This window comes from Boleophthalmus pectinirostris, unplaced genomic scaffold (assembly GCF_026225935.1).
Source record: "Boleophthalmus pectinirostris isolate CB_2022bp ecotype Guang Dong unplaced genomic scaffold, ASM2622593v1 HiC_scaffold_421, whole genome shotgun sequence".
Lineage (NCBI taxonomy): Eukaryota > Metazoa > Chordata > Actinopteri > Gobiiformes > Gobiidae > Boleophthalmus > Boleophthalmus pectinirostris.
In genome coordinates this window covers 1-25000 of record NW_026571363.1, presented here as the reverse complement: position 1 = coordinate 25000, position 25000 = coordinate 1, and the positions used below count along the sequence as shown (strand labels likewise).

Genomic DNA, 25000 nt, shown 5'->3' with positions numbered 1-25000 from the left:
CTGTTATTCATAAGATCTCCTTAATGTATATAGTATTTTTGTTTCCTATAGACAGTTAATGTAAATGCCTTTACACAGATTTCAGGTCTTTCTTGTGTCTAAATTTGTTCCTGTTTGTTTGACAGCCTAGTGTAAACTTGAGAGACCTCGGCTTGACCGATATAAATGTGAGTCATTTGGAGGAGTTGGTCAGCAGATTACTGCCTGCACCACAAGAGCCTCTTTCTGCTCCTTCGGCATGGAGGACCAGCCATGTTTCCTCTCACAGCTTTTTCCACAACAAGCATGGTCAGTATTCTGCCAAGAGTCTACTATGAAAGCAGGACCAAGCAGCACCACATATATTTCATACACTTGCTGCATTTGTATTGTATATCTGATTAAGCACACAGGACACAACAAAGAATGTTGTGCTGCTTACTTTTAATTACAATGTATAGCATATTCCTCTGTGTCTTTCACATTGTGGTTATATCTTCAGCCTGACATAGATCTTCCTGCTATTCATGTCAAAATGGTATTCAAATTTCTAATTTGTAACCACAAAGTAAATGGAAAAGTTTGAGGTCAATTTTTTACTACTATATTAGATTTGTTTAAGTTGATACCTGATAGTCATTGTCAATCTTGTCATAACATAAACTGTTTGCAATTTTGTTTTATATTCTCTAACAGGGTTTGCACATAAAAGATTGGGGGTGTTTGGGCAGCCAATTTTGCACAGACAGTATCACAGTCCTATAAAGGATATTTGTTCACAGCTACACTTCCTGCCTGGTGAGAAACACACCAGTCTAGTAATTATTTTAGCATACTATAATTTTTTATTAATTTTACATTGTTTTAATTTCAGTATGGATTCAGAGTCGGGGCTTTAAGACTCTCCGGTCCAGGGCTAGACGATTGGAGTCAGGTTATAACAGCCCAGCTGAGCCAGAGGCCTACACACCAGCCTTTATGAAGGTCAGCAGTGCATGTCACAATTAACCTTTTGATTCCCCATACACTTCGTGCTTATAATAACCCTGACCAAATGATGTTTCAGGAAAATAAAATAAAGTAATATCTTTGCCTCTTTTACAGGGTTTACTTCAGAGAGAAAAGACGCCAGATGTACAATCACTGGATCAGCTGGCGAAACACAAAGGTCTTCCAGACAACCAGCAAGATGCTTTCAAGACTGGCTTTGCTGAGGGATTTCTGAGATCTCAGGCTTTTACACAAAGAACCCAAGGCTAGTGTGAAAAATAGGCAGCAATTTTGTCATATGTTTTTTAATATCAATATAATAGGGTGCTGAGATGCTGACACTCAGCTTGTCTTCTCTGTTTTGACAGACTCACTTAGGAGAACTCGGCTGGTCCTGTTTGTTCTCCTGCTCATTGGCATTTATGGCCTGTCTAGAACCCCGTTTCTCTCGGGTAAAGGGTCCTTTTCTGATGCTGGTTTGTTTCCCTTTACTTCTTTCCTATTTCTCCACTCATCCTATACCAAACCTGTTAGTTGTTATGCTTTCTCACAAAATGAAAAGTCAGTGGGCAGTTGAGTTAATTTTTGAATTGCTAATAACTCCACTCAGTGGTTAGATGACTGTTACTGTGCTAATGTTCAACTATAACTACGCAGAACTTTTCTGTGGTCTGTGCATGGGTATGACTGCTACCATTTTAGATATGAACTTAGCTATTCATGTTTGTCAGGTTTGTATAGAACCTGTTACCTAAATTGTTCTTTCTGGTTTGACAGTGAGGTTCCGCACCACCTCTGGCCTAGACTCTGCTGTTGACCCCATTCAGATGAAGAATGTGACCTTTGAGCATGTCAAAGGAGTGGAGGAGGCAAAAAATGAACTGCAAGATGTTGTTGAGTTTTTGAAGAACCCACAGAAATTCACTGTTCTGGGTGGAAAACTCCCCAAAGGTAAAATAATATTATCAAGCCAATTATAAAAGTCTAAAATAATTCCATATGCTAATGTAAATAGATCTGTTTATTTAAGGTATCCTCCTGGTGGGCCCCCCTGGCACAGGAAAGACCCTCTTAGCTCGAGCTGTAGCTGGAGAGGCAGATGTCCCCTTCTATTATGCCTCTGGTTCAGAGTTTGATGAAATGTTTGTTGGTGTGGGAGCAAGTCGCATCAGGAATCTCTTCAGTAAGTTAATTAGATGTTTTTTTTTTACATTTCCAAAGGTGTACAATTGCTGACCTTAGTGTTTTATGTTTGCTCTTTGCAGAAGAGGCAAAAGCTAATGCTCCCTGTGTAATCTTTATTGACGAGCTGGACAGTGTTGGCGGGAAGAGGATTGAGTCACCTATGCATCCTTACTCCAGACAAACCATCAACCAGCTGCTGGCTGAAATGGATGGGTCAGTTTCTCAGCAGTGTGTTTACATGATTACTGTAAACAAGCTACTTACTGAATTGGAAAGGCTTTTGTTATTCTCAGCTTGTGTTGTGTGTCAGGATGCCAAGAATGGGGTTGTGTTGAGGATATTGATTTTACACAGCTTGTTTGATTCATTATTCCCTCATTTGTTGAATTTGCAGGTTTAAGCCAAATGAGGGTGTCATCGTTATTGGAGCAACTAACTTTGCAGAAGCATTGGATAAGTATGTTCACAATCAATTTTAATGACATAAGCCAAAATCCACTGTAGTACATACCAAAATATTATTGTTCTTTGCTTTATCCAGCCATCCTAACCTTTGTACTTGAAGTTGAACCAAAGCAAAGTTGTGTACTTATGAGCGACAGAGAGGGAAAGATACTTTATTGATTTTAAGGGAAATTCTAGTTTTGCTGCAACTTATACATGTATAATAATTAATCATTTAAAGAAATATACTCTTCTTTCAGTGCTTTGGTGAGACCGGGAAGATTTGACATGCAGGTCACTGTCCCACATCCAGATGTGAAAGGACGCACTGAAATTCTTAACTGGTACTTATCCAAGATCAAAGTGGATACTGGTATGTAGTGGTAATTTTTATTTAATTAGAATACATAATTAAATATACCTTTTGTGGTTGAATTTGACTGAAGAAAGGCAGGAAAGTACAAATCCTACATGATGTACTATTAAAATTTTGACTGACCTTTTGAGGGCTTTGAATTGTAAATGCCGCCATTGTTAATCCTATGCTGTGCTGTTTGTGTGGTTTTAGCTGTAGATGCCGAAATTATTGCCCGTGGCACTGTGGGTTTCTCGGGGGCAGAGCTGGAGAACCTGGTGAACCAAGCCGCCCTGAAGGCAGCTGTGGATGGGAAAGAGATGGTCACAATGAAGGACTTGGAATTCGCTAAAGACAAGTTTCTCATGGGTGAGTGCACACGGCTCTTATCCTGGCTCAAAAGACTTACTGTTACATTAGAGGCATAGGAAACAGGATTATCACATTTTCTATGTATATGTGTTCTCTGTAGGTCCTGAGAGGAGAAGTGTGGAAATAGACAAAAAAAATAAGACAATCACTGCTTACCATGAGTCTGGTCATGCCATTGTGGCCTACTACACAAAAGATGCAATGCCCATCAATAAGGCCACCATGCCCAGAGGGCCTACTCTTGGACATGTAAGCAGATTTAACTGCCTCCAGTTCCCAGTATAATTTGTATTGAAGTGTAAAAGAAAATGATTGTGACCTGTAGGTGTCACTGCTTCCTGAGAATGACCGCTGGAGTGAGACCAGGGCTCAGCTCTTGGCTCAGATGGATGTCAGTATGGGAGGACGAGTAGCTGAGGAGCTCATCTTTGGAAATGAATACATCACCACAGGTGCAAAAACACACAGTGTTTCCATATATTGTAGTATAAACATTATACAACATTTTTATAATGTAGTACATGTACAGTAAAACCTAAAATGCAGAATGAGTAGTTGATATGAATATGTATGAACCTCTGACCTGAAAAGCCAAACCTGCGTCATAATGTCTGACTATATACCACAGTTCAATACAACAGATGTATATCATGGTAAAGTGAATGTTCTAATATTCTCTAGGAGCCTCCAGTGACTTCGATGGAGCTACCAAAATAGCTAAAATGATGGTGACCAGATTTGGAATGAGTGACAAGGTAAACCGTTTTATATAACATCGAAGAGGTATATTGCCCTTGATTCATTTGGTTTATTTATGACTTCATGATAATACTTTTTTCCCCTGCAGCTTGGCGTCATGACCTATGGAGATGTTTCCAAACAGAGCCCTGAGACTCAAGCTGCTATAGAACAGGAAGTTAGAGTTTTGCTGAAGGTACATCATTTCATTTCATTAGTTTTTAGATGTGGTCAGGTATAAAAGTTTAACAATGTTTTGTCTTGTTCCAGGATTCCTACAACCGAGCTAAACACATCCTGAAGACATACAGTAAGGAGCACAAAACACTGGCTGATGCTCTGCTCAGATATGAAACTCTGGATGCTAAAGAGATCCAGATGGTGCTGGAGGGCAAATCCCTGGACCACTGAATACCTCACCTTAATTGACTAGAATATTGTATACTGTGTACATATATAAATATATATATATTCTGCTGTGCAAATGTGCACAGGCCTTTGGGAGGCCTCACATTTTCTGTGTGTATTTTTCTGTCATTACCAAATCTACATTTCCCATTTTATTTTGTTTAGGCTTTTCTTTACATGTATACAGCTGGTTTTAAAGTTATTTGAATGGGCAATAATGGCATCATGAATTTAATTTAAATTTCAGGTCAAAAGCCGTTTTACTTTAAAACATATTGGGTAAATGCAATGATTTTAAAACAGACACAGTACATTATATAATATTATATTAATACACGACTTTCCTTTCTAGACTTCAATACCCAAGACCTTACATACCTCATGTTGAATGTACCATTAAACTCTAGCAGGGTACATGTCGTATCGGATATGCTTGTAGCTTTTTATTTACTTTAAGTGCCCATCAGTGTCATTATTTTCTTACTTAACACCAAGGTTCGAACTTGGAAGGCCATACCCCATAATGATGGACTGTGACAGATAATGTGAGGAAGTAAAGTGTGTATATATTGTAAGTGTGAAGACTTGCCTTCACTCTTGTTTTGGTAGGAGGACTTCTGCAAGCTCAAATAAAGGTTACTCGAACTCTGTGTTGTGACTGCATTGTCTTTTCCTTGAATAAGAATTGTGACCGTACAATTACTAGGCCTATTTTCACGTTCAGGTGAGTGGAACAAGTTAATGAGGCCTATGTCTATAGACCTATTGTACTGCATGGAGAGCTTGACTGAGTGCTTATAAAGACTGGCAGGTTGACAAATGCTGTAGTACTTCACATGCTGACATCCAAGGCAGCAGTAAGGATGAAGTGTATGGACTAAAGTGTTGGAATAATGGATGAGCCTGAGGATTCCATTGCTGTTATTGGAATTGGATGTAACTTTCCTGGTGGTAAGATGAATTTACTAAAACAATACTGAAAAGGATTTATATATTTGCTTACTAAATGTATGTTATTGATATTTAGGTGAAGGGGTAGACAACTTTTGGAGGGTCCTTGTGGAAGGGAGGAACTGTGCAAGTGATATCCCAACAGAAAGGTTCAACTCCACTCTTTGGTATGATCCTGATGATAGCAAACCTGGGAAAACACAAACTCAGAAGGCTGCCTTTATTAATGGGTAAGAAGAACAGCTTTTATGACTGGTAACCTTGATTTAAATATAGACGTATTTCTGTGTATTTTAGATTCTTACTATATATAACCTTCATTGAGACAGTAATTAATAGAGCCCGACCGATATGGATTTTGCTGTGGCCGATATGAAACCAATATAATGGAAGTTGGAGCTGCCGATAGCCAATATAATCACCGATATATTTAGTGATGTAAAAATGCACTGTAAATGTTGAATTGTTTAAAAAACTTAGGTTTGGCTCTGGTGGATTTTAAATTGGGTTTATTTAGGCAACACTTATTGTTATTCTGCCTCTTTACATCATATTTACAGACAGTAGGTTGGCTTAATGGCATTTTTGCATCACATTCTAGACACTAGTGATGGGTATTCCAGTTCTCTTTAGAGAACCGGCTCTTTTGGCTTGGCTCACTAAAAGCTGCTGGTTCTTTTGGCTCCCAAGTGGCTCTTCAGATTGTTTTGTTGCAAGCAGGATTAAAGCACGTCTAAAGCAGGACTGAATCAGGACTGAACCAGGTCTAAACCAGGACTAAAAAAGGACTAAACCGGGACTTATTTATTTTATGCTAAACTACAGTCAAATATGCTCGTTTTTTTGTTTTTAATCCTACGTACACGCAAATTTCTCAAAGTTTCGTTTTTAGCCGCTGCCGCTGTCAAACCACGAGTCTGCACGCGGCGTGAAGAGAAAAAAAGTGAGAAAAAGAAAACACGGCTCCCAATAAGGATCAGGCTCCCGTCGTTCCCTTTAAAGAGCCGGTTCTAAGAGTCATTTCGTTCGCGACGGACCCATAACTAGTAAAGAAAGTAGCGCTATTAGCCTTTAGCCGTAAATACGTGCGCGCCGCGGTAATTAATTATATGCGCAAATGTCATAATTCACAGCTCATTTACATATCAGTGCAGGTCCAGTAGCAAATATACGGCCAATATAGTCACTTTAGAACACACCAATAGAAAACAGTCTGTTTATGTGCGGGAGCTACAGCAGCTAACCCATAACAAATGACAAAAACTAGCTTCAGAGTCGACATATTTCCAACACTCACCGCTCATACAGGCTCCTCCTCACATCACAAATCTGCACTAATAAATGTCCTTTTAATCCAGACTCAAACCGATTGTCCGTAAAAAGAATATAATCTCAGTGTTTGGATCTGTGTCTGCAGGTGTAAACAAACACACGTGAGTGACGCGACTCTGTGGTGTGTTCAGGGACAGTACGGACACACACAGACAAATGACTCCGTAGATAAATACTGATGTGGAGCCACATATTAGGACATTTATCTGTCTGTAAATTGGATTAAATGAACAGAATGTAGAGAGTCTAAGCTTTATAACGAGGTATAACATGCCCACCTGAAATATCGGCCCCTATCAGCAAGCCGATAGCCGATATGCCTAAAGTGGCCCATATCAGCCGATAATATCGGCCAACCGATATATCGGTCGGGCTCTAGTAATTAATATAGCCAGGAATATTTGCACATTACGTAAAAGTAATTAAAAGATTACAGAATCTTATTTTATTAATATTATCTTGGATCAGGTTCATATGTCTCCGAACCCACTTTACTATAATAAATACAGTCAAAGATGGGTAAATTGGTTCTTCAAAATAAAATTACTCAAATTATAAACACAAAGTAATGGTCCTTAGACAGTCTTTATGCTTTGACCCATTCTGATAAAATTGATTATTAAAATATACTTTTCTCTCCTAGATTTAATGAATTTGACCACAAGTTTTTTGGCATCCCTGAAGCAGAGGCTAACTTCATGGACCCTCAGCAAAAACTTCTACTCCACTGCACCTACAGAGCCTTGGAAGATGCTGGGATATCAATGGAGAGCATAAGTGGAAGCCGAACTGGTGTTATAATAGGTAACACGCTGATAGTTACTGTGCAATATATCTTAATATGTATTATTTGTAATATGTTGACAAAAATTAATATGCTTTTTTTGTATCTCAATATTCAGACAAATACGATGTAAATCCAACTGAAATGTGTGATAATATCTCTTTAAATGTATTTGTTGAGGTTTAAATAAAAGACAAATATGATATTACTGTAAAATTACCCACTAAAGAGCAGAAATAGCACTTTTTAAATAAAAGACAAATATGAAATTACTGTAAAATTACCCACTAAAGAGCAGAAATAGCACTTTATACCCTTAATTGGAAGTTAATTGATTGTTATGTATGTGCTATCCTATCCCATTATTAACTTTAGAACAGCTTTGTATAAATATAACTTCAAACATTATGAGGCTTTTTGGGCCAGCTAAGACCAACTACTAGTTTTATTACATCATTTAATATGTCTAACCAAGATATCCGATGTTTGGAAGCTGTTATCCAATCCAGCAAATTTTTCAGAAGCAGCGCTGATATGCGATACCAGTTGGATTGGTGATCCCTAATACAAATTTTGCATAGCTTCAAAACAACCTTCACAGTATAATTGATATTTCAATAATCTGCCCACTTCTAATCCCAGGTCTGATGAATCGAGACTACGAAACTCTTAAAAGTGACAACTGTTCGACTATAAACCACTACAATGCCACTGGAACGGCCATGAGCATCGCTGCCAACAGAATTTCATTCACCTTCAACCTAACTGGGCCTTCCTTTGCAATTGACAGTGCATGTTCTTCATCTCTGGTGGCTTTGCATTTGGCCTGCCAATCTTTGAAACAAGGTAATATGTTCACCAATGGCTATCAGTATCCTACATGTATACTATTGTAAACTGCATCTGTTTTCTTTCAGGGGACTGTGAGATGACTTTCTGTGGTGGGGTTAGCTGTATCATAGAGCCAAGAGTGTTTGTTGCTCTTAGTAAAGCTAAAATGATCTCCCCAGAAGGAATTAGCAAACCCTTTTCCACCAAAGCAGATGGATATGGAAGAGGAGAAGGCTGCGGGGTTGTTCTGCTCAAACCACTGAAAAATGTAAGCATTATCAACAACACATTCTGTACCTAAACAAATGCTAATTATGCTAATGTTTCTTGGTTTCATTAGGCCATTTGTGACTGCAACAAAATATGGGGCGTTATCAGCAAGACAGCGGTAAACCAAGATGGCCACCATGTTAGCCCCATCACCAGGCCTTCAATGTTGCAACAAGAGAAGTTGCTTTGTCAAATCTACTCCAAAGATGACCTGGCAAATGTCCAATACATTGAAGCACATGGGACCGGAACAGCGATAGGAGATCCAACTGAGGCTGGTAGCATCGCAAATGTCATTGCTAAAGCTAAGTCTGCTACAGACATGTTAAAGCTAGGTTCTGTAAAGGGGAACATTGGACACACAGAATCTGCAGCAGGAGTTGCTGGACTTATCAAGGTACTTCTAATGATGAGGCATGAAACTTTTGTACCTTCTTTGTTTTTTTCGGACGAAAATGCTAACATAGATACCAAAACTCTGAAATTGAATATTTTGACTAAAGTTGAAAGATGGGAGACGAATGGGTGTTCAGAAAGGGTTGCTGGGATTAATAGCTTTGGGTTCGGAGGTACAAATGCACATGCGATTGTGAAGGAGTACAAACACAGGTCTATTCCAAAGCAAATACCAAAAACTTGTCCAAAACCCTTTGTAATTTCAGCTGCAACAGAGAAATTGCTACAAGTATCTATTAGCAACATTCAACAAAAACTTAGTAGCAATAATACGATGGACTTGCAAGAGCTGTCATACACTTCAGCTTGTGGACGGAGTCACTCAAAGCATGAATATAGAAAAACACTCTTAGCCACTTCCAGTTCTGAGCTTCAACAACAACTTGCAATAAAAACAAAAGTTGAGTCAACCAAACCAGAAATCAAGGTAGTTTTTGTGTTCTGCGGAAATGGAGTAGCGTACCGAGGGATGTGTAGCCAGCTGCTAAGATTTGAACCAATTTTTAGAGAGAAGATTATGGAAGTTGAGAAAGCTTTCAGTAAATACAAATACATCAACATTAGCCAGAAGTTAGCTGGTGATAACGTAGAGAATGATTTTAGCAGGCCAGATGTGGTGCAGCCACTAGTTTTTGCGCTTCAGGCAGGTATTGTTACACTTCTAAAAGAGTGGGGCATCAAACCTGACATAGTTCTCGGTCACTCTGTTGGTGAGGTGGCAGCTGCTTACTGTTCTGGCCTCTTGTCTCTTGAAGATGCTGTCAAAGTGATATATCATCGAAGTGTTCTTCAGAATACGGTTAGGGGTGGAAAAATGCTTGTTGTTGGTAATGTAGCAATGGAAGATGTCCTAACAGCTCTAGCTGAATTCAAGAATAGTGTCTGCGTAGCTGCTTACAACAGTCCTCAGTCTTGCACTTTGTCTGGGGAGGAAGACGCTATAGATATCTTGCATCAAAAGTTAGCAATCATGTTTGCAGATAGAAATGTGTTTCTCTATTTGTTAGATGTCCCAGCAGCATACCATAGTCCTAAAATGGACCCGATACTAGATCAGATTGAAGGGAGCATTCAATCATTAAAAGCCAACAACAACGAATGCCAACTTTTTTCTACATTGACGGGAAAGAGGAGTTCAGTTGGTGACTTCTGCACAGGAAGCTATTGGGCAAAGAATGTGCGGCAACCTGTATTGTTTACCCAAACCTTGTTAGCAGTAACACAGAATCAGACATCTTTGGAAAATATGGTCTTTTTAGAGATCAGCCCTCGCAAGGTTCTACAGAGAAGCATCCATGAAACTTTAGGAGGACGTCACACTGTTTTATCTTGCACAGAGCCTGAGAAAGATAGCCGAACCATTCTGTCCACTGTTGCAAAGCTTTTTGAGTTGGGTGTAAATGTAGATTGGCATAAAATTTACAAGGGTTGTGAGACAATACCATTAGAGCTCCCAGGCTATCCTTTTCAGACAATGAAGAATGAGATGTGTTTTGAACATCTAAGAAAAGGCAACCAAATATCTAGGTCTTCACATCCTCTTATAAATCCAGGTGAGCATAGTAATATATTTGTGTGCAACCTTTCACTAGCTGCAATGTCATATCTGTGGGAGCACAAAAATAATGGTGCCGCTATTGTACCTGGTTCATTTTATGTTGAGCTGGCTTATGCATCAATTCTATTCAGTGCTAAACCCAAAATGCCAGTATCTTCACTCCAGCTTGGCATAGATTTTCAAACTTTGTGCTACCTTGGTTCAGATAACCTTCAGTTAAAAGTGAAACTTGATCAGTCAGAGAAACAATGTACATTCTATATTGATTCTTCAGTTTCAACACATGCATCTGGTACCTACAGGTGCTCAGATGGAGACCCATTGTTAGAAGAATCAAGCATTTGTCTTGACACAATCTCTCAAAGGTGCACATCTGAAATCAAGAGCAATAAAATGTATTCAACCCTTGGGCAAGCAGGTTTCGAGTATGGTGACATATTCAAACTGCACCATCATGTTTACTATGGGGGTAAATACAAAGAGGCAATAGCCCCAATACAGGTCCCTGAGGAACTTTTGAAAGACTTCCATGAGTACTTCATTCACCCTGTACTACTTGACTATTTTCTACAAATGACTGCAGTTGTGGCTATGCAAGAGTTAACAGCTAAGCAAGGGTACCCAACAGCCATTGATAGCATTGTAATCACAGGACCTCTACAAAAACAAATGCTTATGTATCTAAGAGCATCTAAAGTCAACCCTGATTTTTTGGAGGTATGTGGATGTTTTTCCAACACAGAAGGAAAAGTGCTAGTTGAACTTAAAGGAGTGAGAATCTCATTTATGAATCCTTCTTCCATTGTTCAGCAGTCACTGTTTTTCCACAATGAAACTTTGTCAATCACCTCAGAACAGTCCTCACTAAGCAAGATAAAATGCATCCTTTTTGAAGACAAATTAGGTTTTGCAAAAGCACTCAGACCTTTTTTGGACCCTGAGTCTATTTCTGTGGAGCAAAGACCACACTGGACACCAAAAAGCATCAAAGATCTAGTTTTGACCTCAAAATGCATTCTAAACGATGTCATATTTATGTGGGCTGTAGAGGACCTCAGTCACATGACATCAGAGAAGACATTAGAAGTATTGGTTGATTGTTGTATGCAGTTTCAACAAATTATTTTAGCATTGAAAGATAGTGAGTGGTCCTGTACTGTTCGGGTTGTAACTTACAGATCCAGTGAAGGAACAGTGAATTATATCAGCCCTGGTTTTGTTTTTCATGGACTGACAAGGGCGTGTGCTGCAGAGATACCAGAGCTCACGTTTCAGCTGATTGATCTCACATCTGTTACTAGTGATGACATTGAAGCTCTGGTTTATGTTCTGAATACCTGCACTCAACAAGAAGTTATAATCAAAAATGGTCAGATTAAAACTATGAGAATAGTTCGTACACCTGTGACAGACTTATGCACAAATTCAAATAATGTCCACTCTGTGAATTTAAAAGAGTTCTCACTCTGGACCAGTGATCCTTACAGAATCACCAACCTGTCTGCTTTCCCAAGAGACACCAGTGAAAGTCTTGATCTGGATTCAGGATTTGTTGAAGTTGAACTAACAGATATTTGCATTCATTCTGCTGATTACTTCCCTGTAAGCGCTTCGCAGTTAGAATTTGGTGATACCTTCTATTGGAATAAGCATGTTACACAGAAACACATGCTTCTGGCTTTAGATTTCAGTGGTATTGTTACTGCAGTTGGAAACAATGTCAAAAATCTTAAGGTTGGAGATCACATTGCCTCATGCTATCCGGTAAAATCGTCTTCAAAGGTTAGAATTCCAGAAGCAGCTTGTTTTAGTGTACTTCCATATCTGAAAGAAGCGCCATGTGTTTCATTTTTTGTGTTAGCATGGGAGATTCTACAACGACAGCTAGCTAATGTGAAGATGCAATACAGAAAGTTAACTATTATTTCTTCAAACCCAGCTTCCACCATGATGAAAGTCTTAGCATTGACAGCAAACCGCTCAGGATGGAGTGTTTCATCAGGGTTTGTTTGTAGTACAGAGCATTTAGACAGGAGCCATGCAGTTGTTTTTCTAGCACCATTTGAGGATTCTTGCATTGCAAGTCTTGACCAACATAAAGAAGAAACACACTTTGTTTTTGTCAGCAGTGGGTACAAGTCCTCCTCACCGTCTCTGAACAGGTTTACAGCGAAGTATGACAACATCCATGTACATAGAGTTCATGTTTCTGATGTCCTTCAAAAAGCCAAACTTCAAGCACAAAACAAAATGATCTCAAACTGGTTGGTATCACTTGGATTTGCTGCAGAATCTCTGCCGCTAAAAAGAGAAGAAAATCAATGTATTGAATCCAAAGTGAAGGATAAAAATGCAGAATCCTACTTTACTACAAATGCAATAAAGCAAGTTGCTCTTGCCCGTGGTCAAATGGACTGTCCTATGTTCACCATTCCTGTGCAACCAATGCCAAAACCACTTTTCAAGAAACATAGCATTTACATTGTGACTGGTGGCCTCTCTGGTTTAGGGTGGGAGACAGTGAAATTTATTGCTGAGAATGGAGGAGATTGCATTACAACCCTGTCCAGAAGTAGTCCGTCAGGCAAGATTCAGATAGCAATTGAAGAACTCCAGAAAAGATTCCAAGTTGAAGTCTTGAATCTCCAATGTGATGTTTCAGAGTCATTACAGGTTGACAAAGCCATCTTGAAAATTAAACAGAGGTTCCCATCTTGTCCAGTCAAAGGAGTTTTTCATAGTGCTGTAGTTTTACATGATAGTCTTATAGAAAATCTTAATAGATCACTCTTCCAGAAGGTGCTCCGGCCTAAGGTTTGTGGTGCTTTAAATCTCCATTATGCCACACTCCACTACAAGCTAGACTACTTTGTCTGCTACTCATCTGTTTCTTCTTTCATTGGCAATGCTTCACAGTGTAACTATGCAGCTGCTAACTCTTTTCTTGATATATTCTGTCAGTACAGGAGAACTCTTGGACTTGCTGGACAGTCTATTAACTGGGGTCCTTTAAATCTTGGTCTTCTGCTGAACAAAGACAATTTCCAAAAGTTCTTGACAACAAAGGGGTTGATGGTAATGGATGTTGGTGAGGTTCACGAGGCACTGAAAATGTGTCTTTTGATGGACAGAGTTCAACAAATGATCTGCAAGTTCGATTTCAAGAATCTTCATCAACATGTTCTTTCTCAAAATACGTTTCTCAGAAAGCGACTGTCAGCATTGGTGCAAACTGAACTAAAAGATGTCTTAGAGAGTGAAGCCCCTGTTGTCTGTAGTTCTTCAACTGACAAGCGTGTGAGAAGAATAGTGAGTGATCTTTTTCATGTCAGTGTTGATGAGTTAAATGATAACACATCTCTTTGTTTTTTAGGCATTGACTCAATGTTAGCCATGACTCTGCAGAATAAGGTTTTCCAAGAGACAGGTGTCAGTGTACCTCTGGTCAAAATCTTAGACCCTAAATGCACACTAACAACCCTGATAACTGCTGTTGTGAATGTGAATATGTGACAGCCCAGAAAGAGTATAAATGCACAGTTGTTCTCAATTTTCCTCAATTCAGTTTCAATTCAATTTTATTTTTTCCACAATTTTAAATTATAATCCCACAAAGGCACACATTTATACATATATGTAAATGTGTTCATATCATTGACATTATATATGCCTATATGTGTTAACTGTGAAAAATATTCCCTAGGAAGCTGGGAGTCTTGAGCTTCTTGATTTGATGAAGAATTGTAACTGTAATAGAAAGACACATTTGTTTACATTCTTAAATGTTCTGTTATAAATATGACACATTGAAGTATTTTCATATAAATGCCTAACTACTATGCAATGTAGCTTTTGTTTTAGTTTTTTTCCATTACATTCTGGATTATGTGATATCACTTAAAGGAATATGAAAAAAATGTACAGGTATTGTCAATAAATCATTTTGAATACACTACTACAACATTTTTATTGACTATTTGAACTGCATAACCTGATTTATTTATAACTTTATAATTTAAATGACTATCTTCAGTGGGTTCTGCCAAGTTGTATTATCTAAATCTATTCTCTTGGAATATTAATACTTTCATTTATAGCTATTATATAAATCACAATCAGAAGCATCAGCAAAACACTGATAAGAGCTAACCTTGGACTGTTGAATGGAAAAGGTTGGTAATACAGTATGTGTTTGAGGATGCACAAGTAGAATGCCAGCATGTTTTACATATACATTTTTATTTTGGTAAACATGTCGTATGTAGAATAGATAGAATAGATTTATTTATACCATAATATAAAATAGGAGAAAAGGTATTGATATAACTTTTTAGAAAACACAGATAATTGTACATACATTACATAACAGAATGGCTTTACAATAATATATGAATTCAAACTATACAATTCCAGTACACCAAAAACATCAAAATTATTTGATTTTACAACCTGGTTAAAATTTCATCTGTTTGCAATGCTGGAACAGACTTGGAAATGATTTCCCCTTCATTTCCTTCACTAAGAATGGCAACTACAGTGGAGATTGTTGCATTTGGATCAAGCAACTTCACCAATGGCACATTTAGACCCCTTTCCTGAAAGATCAGATTCTGTAGCGTCATTGCCTGCATCGAGTCAATTCCTAAAGATGAAAGAAATAGGTCATCTTTGAGCTCACTCTTGTCTATGCCAATGGTTTCACTAATTAGAGAGGTCACGTATTCTTTTGGTGACACTGAATGTACTTGTTTCCCCTCTGCTTCCATCTCCTTATTCTTTTGGAATGCCTCTTCAACTAGCGCTGACAACCTCATAGTTAAAGCAGCATTCTGGGAAAGGATATTGTACCTGATATTTCTGAAGTGGAACCTGCAAACAGCCTGTTGAGGTTGGTTTAAGATGAGACATTGCTCCAGGCTCTTATAAATCTCACCTATATCCAATACCATAATTCCCTTTGCTTCCAGAAATCGCTGAAAATGTTCTTTGTTCAAGAGAAGGCCAAGGTTCAGGGCTCCCCAACTGATTGACTGACCTGGTAAGCCAAGTCTACGTCTATACTGACAGAATAGATCAAGAAATGTATTGGCAGCAGCATAATTGGTTTGTGATGCATTACCTAAAAATGCTGAGATGGATGAGTAACACACAAAGTAATCTAACTGGCAGTGTTTTGTGGCATTGTGCAAATTGAGAACACCATTTACTTTAGGCTTGAAAACCTTCTCGTACAAAGACTGGTTAAGTGTTTCGATCAGCCCATCATGCAAAACAACTGCACTGTGAAACACTCCTCGGATTGGACACTCGGGAAACCTCTGTCTGATGGTAAGGACTGCTCTTTGCACATGTTCAGGCACAGAGATGTCACACTCAAGGCTGATGATGCAGTTCCCACACTGGTTTTTGATGTTGTTAATGCCTTGTTGCACTTCAGAGGAAGGCTTACTTCGCGACAGTATAACAACATTCCCACCACCTCTTTGTGAGATGAACTTGACTGTTTCATAGCCTAACCCAGAGAGACCACCTGCTACTATGTACACAGCTCTATTTCTGAAGAGCTTTTTCTTTGATGGCAGCAGTGGTATTTGAGAGTCTTTAACAAGTTCTATTATGCCAATTTTTGGAGTGCTGAAATATGACTGTGGGTTCTCTGAGCCATTCCTTTGGATGATTTCTGATTTAGAGCTTTGAAACGTAAAGCTCTCTACTGTGAACTTTTTGCTGAAATTCAGCGACTTCAGCCACTGCAAAACCTTTGGTTTCTGAGTAGTCAGTGAACCTTTTTGAAGGATAGCTGTCATTTGTAATGTCTGCACATCCACAAGATCATTTAAACTTTGTAATTCATGAGGAGTGGGCAAGAACTGTGATTCACAGATGATGACAACATGTTGAACATTAGGAAAGCTATGAATCTTAGCTATTAATGACTCATGAAATGGAGGTAGGATAATGAATGCATCAAACTTTTTAACATCTACGAATGAGCCATTGTACTGTGTCCCAACAACAACAGAATGACCAGACTGTTTCAAAGCAAAGGTCAAGACTTTGATTAGAACCGAATCAGCCACTGAGCAAATGATTCCTATGTCGTGTTTGGCTTTAGGTAAAACCTTGTGTAAGATTTCCCATGCAAGTACAAAGAAAGAAACACAAGGTGTTTTCTGAAAAAATGGAAAGCGTTTGATGCTATAGCACAGATTTTCTGCTACTCTAATCTTACTACTTGCTGTACATGGAAAACAACATGCAATTTGATCTCCAACCTTCAGTTTCTTGACACTGCCTCCCACTGCAGTTACAGTGCCACTAAAATCAAGAGCAATCACCTTGTGTTTCTGATTTGAGAGCTGGTTCCAGTAAAGTGTTTGGCCAAATTTTAGATGTGAAAGGCTAACAGGGAAGTAATCAGATGAATGCACACAAATGTTGGTTGGCTGAATTTCAACTGAAGTATCACTTAGGTGTTCCTCATCAAAACTCTGAATTGCACTAATGTTAGTTATTCTGTGAGCGTCAGTTGTCTGAAAAATGCAAGGTTCAGACATTGATGAGGAAAACATGGGCTCTGAACTGTTACAAATCTGAGGGGGGGTACGGACAATAGAAGGCTTCATAACCAGTCCATCTTTGACCACTAGTTCTGGGTGCTTACTGCAGGGAAATGATCTTAGAATTTGAGAAAGAGCTGCAATGTCCTCAGCAGAGACAGTGTTTAAGTCAATCAGCTGAAATGAAAGATCTGATATTTCAGCTGAAAAAGATCGAGTCATACCTAAGATAGCAAAGCCAGTGTTGATGTTGTCCACAGTAATTTCTGATGCATGGTAAGTCACTGCTCTAATGGAGTTTGGAAAGTTTATTTTCTTTAGCTCAAGAACAATCTGTCTGAAAATCTCGCAGTAGTTTGCTAAATTTTGCGTGACCGCTTCAGGTGCCGTTGATGTAAGGTTGTCCATGCCCCATAAATACAACACCTCATCAAAGTGTAGCATTTTGCTCTTGATTTTAAGATTATCCAAAAGACAAGGAAAACCATGAGCCAAGATCTGTTCTGCATGTGTGAAAGAAACATAGCAAGACCCTGAGTCCAAGTGTTGTTGTAGGGCCTTGGAGATGCCCATTGAGTCACAGAAGACCAAGGCACGAGGTGGAGGAGTGACTGGAATTGATTCAGAAATTACATTGAAAGCATTCTGGTAGAAGTACTCCTCAACTACATGAGTTTGACTGCCAAGGTACTTTATGGTAACATTCTTGACTTCAACCAAGACTTTACCCTCTTTGTCTGCAAAACAACCACAAACCTCAAAATGATCTAGCCCTATGTCAGTCGCTCTCAGATAGACCACCATCTCATCTTCCAAGGGTTCCATTACTGTAAGGCTGCCTATTTTAGCGGGAAAACCTGGTCTGCCTGCAAAAATGTTCTCCACTGTCACTGGAAGAAGTTGCATGAGATAATCCAAGACCACTGGATGAATACAGTATTCATGCAATTGAGGTCGCAAAGCCTCTGGAACAGTCACAACTGAAATCGCCTCTCTCAGATCTTCTCCATAGTGAACATTGGCTTTATTTTGAAAGACATCTCCATATTTGAAACCTCCAGCTAAAAGGTAACCATAAAATTCCTGATAGCCTACTACAGAGGTGCACCTTTTGTAGATGGACTTTAGTGAAATTCTCTCCTCCTCAATCAACTTATCTTTACTTGAGACTACTGTGCCAGATGCATACATGGCAGATTGAGAGAACACTGAAAAACCTGCTCCTTTTTCAGTTTGATGAAGTTGCACCTTCATTTCTGGCGAGTTTGGCAAAAAAACAAATGGGCTGTGAAAGCTGACACTGACCTGAAGAGATTTGAGTGGGACTTTAGGCTTGGCACTCGCCATGAACGCCGCCAAACCCAACTCTGCATAGAAGGCACCTGGAATAATCGGTATATCATTGTGTCTGTGCTCTTTCAAGTAAAACAAAAAGTCTGACATGAGGTTGGAACTGAAAACGTTGCTTTCACTGCCTTTCTTACAGAGCACTGGGTGGTTACTAGGTGTATTTTCCTGAGCTGCACCAATTATAACATCTCTTTCAGAGGTGTCAAACTGGTACTTGGGGAAATCTAGTGGCACTGTCTCATACCCTTTGTAAAATGTGTCCCAGTCTACCTGAATTCCAAGTTCAAACAACTTTGAAACCACAGATACTGCAGTTTCGTGATCTTTGCCAGGCTGCGCTGACACAAGAACAGTGGTGTCATTACCCAGTGTCTCCATGATATATCTCTGCAAAGCTCTTCTTGGACCTATCTCTAGAAAGACTGTATTCTTTTTCCCTTTGGTGGCTGACCTCACGGCTTGTTCGAAAGCTACCTGCTCTCGTATGTTTCTTGCCCAGTATTCCCCAGAACAAAAGTCACCATCTTGGACTTCCTTTCCTGTCACTGTGGAGAACAATTCAGTGTCAAGTGTATTGACACTTAAAGAGCCTATTTTCTCTTTAATGGATTCAAGAATTGAATCCATCATGTGGCTGTGATAAGCTGCTGAGACATCCAGCACTCTGAGAAAAAGTTTTTGACTTGTATCTGAGGTACTTAAGTCTTTATGAAGGTTCTCAATTGCATCTGCATCCCCTGCAAGAGTGCAAGATTGTGGGCTGTTTGTTGCTGCAAGGGATATTTTACCTGAGTACTGTGAAAGAAGAGGCGTCACATCCGACACGGCCATGTTGCTGACCACTAGCATTTTTCCCCCAGTAACTTTTCTCTGTAGAGAACTACGGTAATAGATGATTTTTACTGCATCTTCAAGTGACAGAAGCCCTGAGCAATGTGCGGCTGCAACTTCTCCAACTGAATGCCCCAAGATGATATCAGGCTTTATACCCCAATGTCTGAACAGAGCATAAAGGCTAATCTGAATTGCAAATAGAAGAGGTTGGACAACATCCGGGTTGTTAAAATCACTTCTCTCTATGTTATTCTCAAGTGTCTCCAAAATGTTCAGTGGACTCAACTTTTGTAGAAGTTTTGTTATCTCAATTATCTTTTGTCTAAAAACAGGCTCGCACACTAGCAGCTGCTTGCACATTCCATGGTAGGTGACGCCATTTCCACAAAACACAAATACCAATTTTGATTCTAAAATTGAGGGGCTAACGTTTTTGCTAATGTTGGCTCTTAGGTTCTCTTTGAGCTCAGATACATTTGAAACCATAATAGCCTTTCTGTATTTGTGCTTTTGATGGCTACGTCGGCAAGCAGAGGTATACAAAAGAGAATCAAGATCAGTTTGGGTATTTGCATCTAGATGTTTTAAAGTGTCCTCCGTCATCAAAGTGAGGGATTTTTGTGAATTTGCAGACAAGACAAAATATTTCTGCTGGTTCTTTATCAGATCTTTCTTTGGTGTGAAGCTTTTTTGTTTGCACTGTTTGACAATAGCATGGGCATTAGTTCCCCCAAAACCAAAATTGTTAATTCCTGCAACCCTCTCATGGTTGGTTTCCCACTTCTCTGCTTTCTTGGGCACTTTGATGTTGAGGGCTTTGGCATCTACACTTGCAGTCTCTTCAGAGTAAAACACTGAAGGTACTATAGTCTTGTGTTTCATCATTAACAGTACCTTGATAAGTCCAGCAACCCCAGCAGCTGATTCTGTGTGGCCGATGTTGCTTTTAACTGAACCGATACAGAGGGTCTCAGTGTTGTGTGGTCTGGATTTAGCTATGACGTTTGAGATGCTCCCGGCCTCAGTTGGATCTCCTATTGGTGTTCCGGTCCCATGCGCCTCAATGTACTGAACATTTATCAGGTCAGTCTCAGTGTAGATATGGTGAAGCAGCTCCTCTTGTTGCGACATGGAGGGTTTGGTGATGGGGCTAACAGAATGGCCATCTTGGTTTACGGCTGTTTTACTGATGATGCCCCAAATATGGTCATGGTCCTCTAAGGCCTGTCAAAGAAATGTAAAAAAAAAAAAAAAAGACAGTTTATGTCTATGGCTCAATGAATTAAGTCCTGTTTGCAATAATTCACTTTCTTATAATAGAAAAGAGAGTTTGGAACCTTGGTTTAATCCTCAGTTTTCATAGATTCTTTTTTAAACTTTTGATACTCATAGTTTTTTCCACAAGCTATGTTTGTTATAAATATTTTTTTATGGTCCCTTATTTAGATATTCTCAAACTAGTCCACCAAGTAAAATAAATTTAAACATTGATATTCCCTGAAGAAAATCTCGGTGGCCCATTCCAAGTAACCAGTGAAGGACTTTTTATCATAAGATAAGATAAGAATAATCCTTTATTGTCACCCATGAGAGAAATTTGTCTTGGGACAAGGGATCACATGCTTTATCATAAAGACAAGACAAGAGAACAACATAAGCACCATACAAACATTCACCATAAAACATAAATAAATAAGAGTCCAAGTATGACCACAAGTGACACCAACAGGACCTTTAAGTCACTCTATACAGGTAAGCTCTTCACAGTCTTCTATTCTTTTGAGCTTTGTCCTCAAGAATCACCTGTTTTGTACTTTTAACAAAGAAAAAAATCCCCTGAAGGTCTCACTCCTTTAATAATTAATTCCAAAAATAGCAAAGCAATTACTAGGCTACTAATAATTTTCTAGGCAGAACCTTTTCTTTTTTTTGTTTTTTTTGTTGTTGTCCCTTTTCAGTAGTTCCTTTTCCACCAGATTAACATTGCTGTTTTCTCAATAGTATTCCAAGCAGAAAAGTGTAATAGCATAAAAATCAGGAAGAGTCATCTCTGAGTCAAATTAAATGTTACACAAATGCTCTTAGAGGATCCAGGGGGTGAGTAAACTAGAAGAGAATAAAAAGAGATCCAAGGCACTCAGATATAAAGGTCAAGAAGGTGTCAGCATCTCATAACTATCTAAGTAAATAAAGCATAGATCTTCAGTAATATCACCTTTTTCAGTGGCTTGAGCAGAACCACTCCGCAGCCCTCTCCCCTGCCGTAGCCATCTGCTTTGTTGGAGAAGGTTTTGCTGGTTCCATCAGGAGAGATCATCTTGGCTTTACTCAGAGCCACAAACACTCTGGGCTCTATGATGACACTGACTCCTCCACACACAGCCATGTCACAGTCTCCTGAAAACACATGTCACACTGTACGTTTACATATATTCTATTATATTTGTGCCACATGAATGCATATTATGTGTTCTTTAAAATCAGAAAATTTCCTATAACAGATCACCAAAAATATAGGATGGCAGTATATGCAAATGGTACCTTGTTTGATACCCTGACACGCTAAGTGCAGAGCCACCAAAGAAGATGAGCAGGCGGAGTCTATGGACATCGAGGGTCCGGTGAAGTTGAAGATGTAGGATACTCTGTTGGCTGCTATGCTCATGGCCAGTCCGGTGCCTGTCCAGTGGTTTATCACACTGGGGTGCACATGTGCGGCGTTTGTCTCATAGTCTCGGTTCATAAGACCTGTAGCAGATAATGAAACCATTATGTAGTCTTTTGTTATTAGGCCCGAGCGCCAGAAGTTGGCAAAGGGCCTATTAAATTGCAAAGTGATGCTACTAGTGGCCAGGTGAAATGACGTGATGTGACTCGCCCATAGTGACCATGGACTCTTGAAGTGGGAAAGTGTCAGAGCTTTCCAAAAATTTACAGTTTGTTAGCCAAAAAAAAAAAAGCGGAACATTGTTCTCACATCGGAATATTCTTCTTTTAATTTTTTTCCTAACCAACTCACCCATTTTTCACCCAGTGAACAATGAAGAAAACTCACGAAATTTTGACAACTGTTAAAACTCGCACTTCTCACACGCCCACAAGCTCACACACATTTGCTCAAACAAACAGTTTTTAAACTCTCTGTCCTAAAGCTACTGTGAAAAAAATAATTTAGCACATTAGTGCCCCCTACAGATTGAAATAAAATTTTATTTGGGAGGAAAAAAGTTTTTTTTTAAATCTGAAATTTGGCACAAAATTCAGTTTTGCCTAAAACTGCCTAAGCCGCACCCTGGAATCAGGGTGCGGCTTAGGCACAGGCAAGGGCGGTCATTGCTACTTGCGGCTATATTTGTGCTTATTTTTATATGTATTTTGTTAGAAACCATATCTTTAAATGATCTGGAGATCATATGGTCCCCCATATGGGTCAAATGCAGAGAATAAATTCCCTCTGTTGACAATAAAGCGTACCTTTACCTCTCTTGACAAGTTGCCCCCGATAGCGCAATTATAGAAGTGGGAAGAACAGGACATATAATCTATTTCTATAATTAGCAATTTGGCATTTTCTTTCCACCACACTTTGGTTAATTTCACAAGATGCACTAAAATTATAAGAAAATGTTGTCTTTGAAAGTGAAAGTAGAAAAAAATACTCACCAATGTAGACTCCAGTCCTGGTGCCACTGGCCTTCTCCAGAGGGAGTCCAGCATTCTCCAGGGCTCTATACACGCACTGCAACAACTGCTTCTGCTGTGGGTCCATCTGCTCCACCTCACTGTCACTGACCCCAAACAGCCTGTGGTCAAACTCATTGAACCTGCAAAATAATACAGACAGTGAAGTCACTTATGCAGTCAGTAATAAAGGTGTACTGTGCAACTTTTCGCATTTAGAATGTTCCAAAGTAAGCATTAACCTTATATAATGTAGCTTTATATCTACTTATTTATATTTATTCAATTGTGTGTATTAATAATGTTTAAGCCTATTTTCTGATAGTGATTTATCTAGATTTTTTTTCATATTTCTATTCTCTTGCTGTTCTTGAACTGTGCCTTACAACATTAGAATTTCTCCATTGTGGGAAAGTTTCTCTTATCCCAGTGCACCTTTAATATTGTATTAACTACATTGTGATTGAACTGATCTTACCCATCGATGAGGGCAGCTTTGGCCGTTCGTGATTTGCCTGGTTTGTTTTCGTCAGCATCATACCAGCTGTCCATGTCAAACCTCTCTCTGGGGATAGGCACTGCACAGTTCCTACCTTCCACCAGGACCTTCCAGAAATTGTCTGGGCCTTCTCCTAAAATGACAGAAGAATTACTGAATTGGTGAAGCTGCACAATATTGCAGACACCAGTTACTGGCAAAATTAGCTCTAAAAGCACGGTTTAAAAATGACAGCAACAATACATTTTTAGTATGTAATACGTTAAAAAATAACAAATAAATAATTTCATATAATTAATAAAATTATTCAGTTTTATTTAGTAAAAAAGAAAAAAAAATCTATAAAAAGGAACAGAAAAAATAAAAATAGGAAAACTTAAAAATATAAAAAAAACATTTAAGCAATTTGACTAAATCTTCACTTATCCCAGTGATTTTCAACCACTGTACCGCGGCACACTAGTGTGCCGTGAGAGATCGTCAGGTGTGCCGTGAGAAATTATCCAATATCACTTTTTTTTTTTATTAAAATTTATTAATTATTACCTGCAAATATTATGTCATTGTCGAGTGTATACTACACTACAGTGTAGTATATAATGACTGGCAGAGTGATCTGATATTCGTCCGGGTGGCAACAGGCAATGGCCTCGTTCCTTCAAATCAGTGGTGCTCAATACGTCGACCGCGATCTACCAGTCGATCGCCAAGGTCGTGTGGGTAGATCGCTGTGTCTCGTTTCGTACTCGCGTTAGGACTCGGTCTTGTCTCTCACTCAAGGTCTGACACTCAACAAATGCGATCATATTTCATTACGGCCGTTGCTGTTGGCAATAAACTTGCACAGGTGTGCGAGAGCGTGTGGGGCATCTCAGTGCAGCCTGTGCGCTCAGTGCAGCCCGCAGAGACTCTACGGCACATCACAAATACACACGCTCCCTACGCACGGCTTGTCTGCAACAGCGTGTGCCCTCATGTACCAGCCTGCCTCACAGGGCAGGTTAAACTTCCTAAACATCCTACCTGTCCATCTGCCTCACGTCAGCACGCCGCCCCTCGCCTTTTCACACTCCGCTCCTTCCTGCGTACAGCGAAAACAAGCCCCTTCCACAGTGCGCGCTGATTAGAAGAGCAAGACCAAACGTGAAGCAAAAACGAGTCTAAATTTGTGTTACAGTGTTGGCACAAAGCAGGTTTACAGCATAGAGCAGATCTACAGAACAGACCTACTGCCACATTTGGCTGAAGTTCACCTAACAAAAGTGCACAAATGCATCTGTGTTTGTCATGACGTGCGTTTGGTTTGGTAAACGTGCAGAGGCTGGTAAATATCACTGCAAAACCAGAAAAGAAAGCAACTCCAGTTTGGAACAGGTTTAAAAATCTTCCTTCACTTTTTTCACAGTTTTGTGTAAAGTGCCAG

The 25000-nt window shown here is 39.3% G+C and overlaps 3 protein-coding genes across 10 annotated transcripts; 2 read left to right on the top strand and 1 right to left on the bottom strand.

The window, feature by feature from the left end:
• Positions 1-78: 78 nt before the first annotated feature.
• On the top strand, positions 79-5121 carry LOC110170055 (ATP-dependent zinc metalloprotease YME1L1; the record flags this gene model as incomplete). Its single annotated transcript, XM_055162222.1, is given in 16 exon segments — positions 79-288; positions 676-777; positions 854-963; positions 1084-1234; positions 1338-1421; positions 1747-1920; positions 2000-2152; positions 2235-2367; positions 2549-2611; positions 2859-2971; positions 3167-3322; positions 3426-3574; positions 3651-3777; positions 4007-4080; positions 4173-4259; positions 4334-5121. Coding segments are annotated over 16 exon segments (2027 nt in total), but the record flags the coding sequence as incomplete, so codon positions are not given.
• On the top strand, positions 5081-14536 carry pks1 (polyketide synthase 1). 8 transcript variants are annotated; one of them, XR_008633295.1, is made up of 9 exons: positions 5081-5195; positions 5275-5422; positions 5499-5652; positions 7398-7558; positions 8181-8384; positions 8456-8637; positions 8710-13741; positions 13860-13950; positions 14027-14167. XR_008633295.1 is itself a non-coding variant. In XM_055162225.1 (8 exons), exons 2-8 carry the CDS (start codon positions 5365-5367, stop codon positions 14042-14044), a joined length of 6018 nt encoding a protein of 2005 aa, XP_055018200.1. In that variant the 5' UTR covers positions 5081-5195; positions 5275-5364; the 3' UTR covers positions 14045-14536. The 8 variants fall into 8 exon arrangements, 7 of the variants coding, with proteins under 7 accessions (XP_055018200.1, XP_055018199.1, XP_055018203.1 ...); XM_055162225.1 differs by having other exon boundaries at positions 8710-13950; positions 14027-14536; XM_055162224.1 differs by having other exon boundaries at positions 8710-13962; positions 14027-14536.
• A 449-nt stretch (positions 14537-14985) lies between these two features.
• fasn2 (fatty acid synthase 2) lies at positions 14986-23798 on the bottom strand (the record flags this gene model as incomplete). Its single annotated transcript, XM_055162229.1, has 5 exons — positions 14986-20621; positions 21613-21794; positions 21939-22145; positions 23061-23221; positions 23557-23798. Coding segments are annotated over 5 exons (6318 nt in total), but the record flags the coding sequence as incomplete, so codon positions are not given.
• Between the last annotated feature and the right edge of the window lie 1202 nt (positions 23799-25000).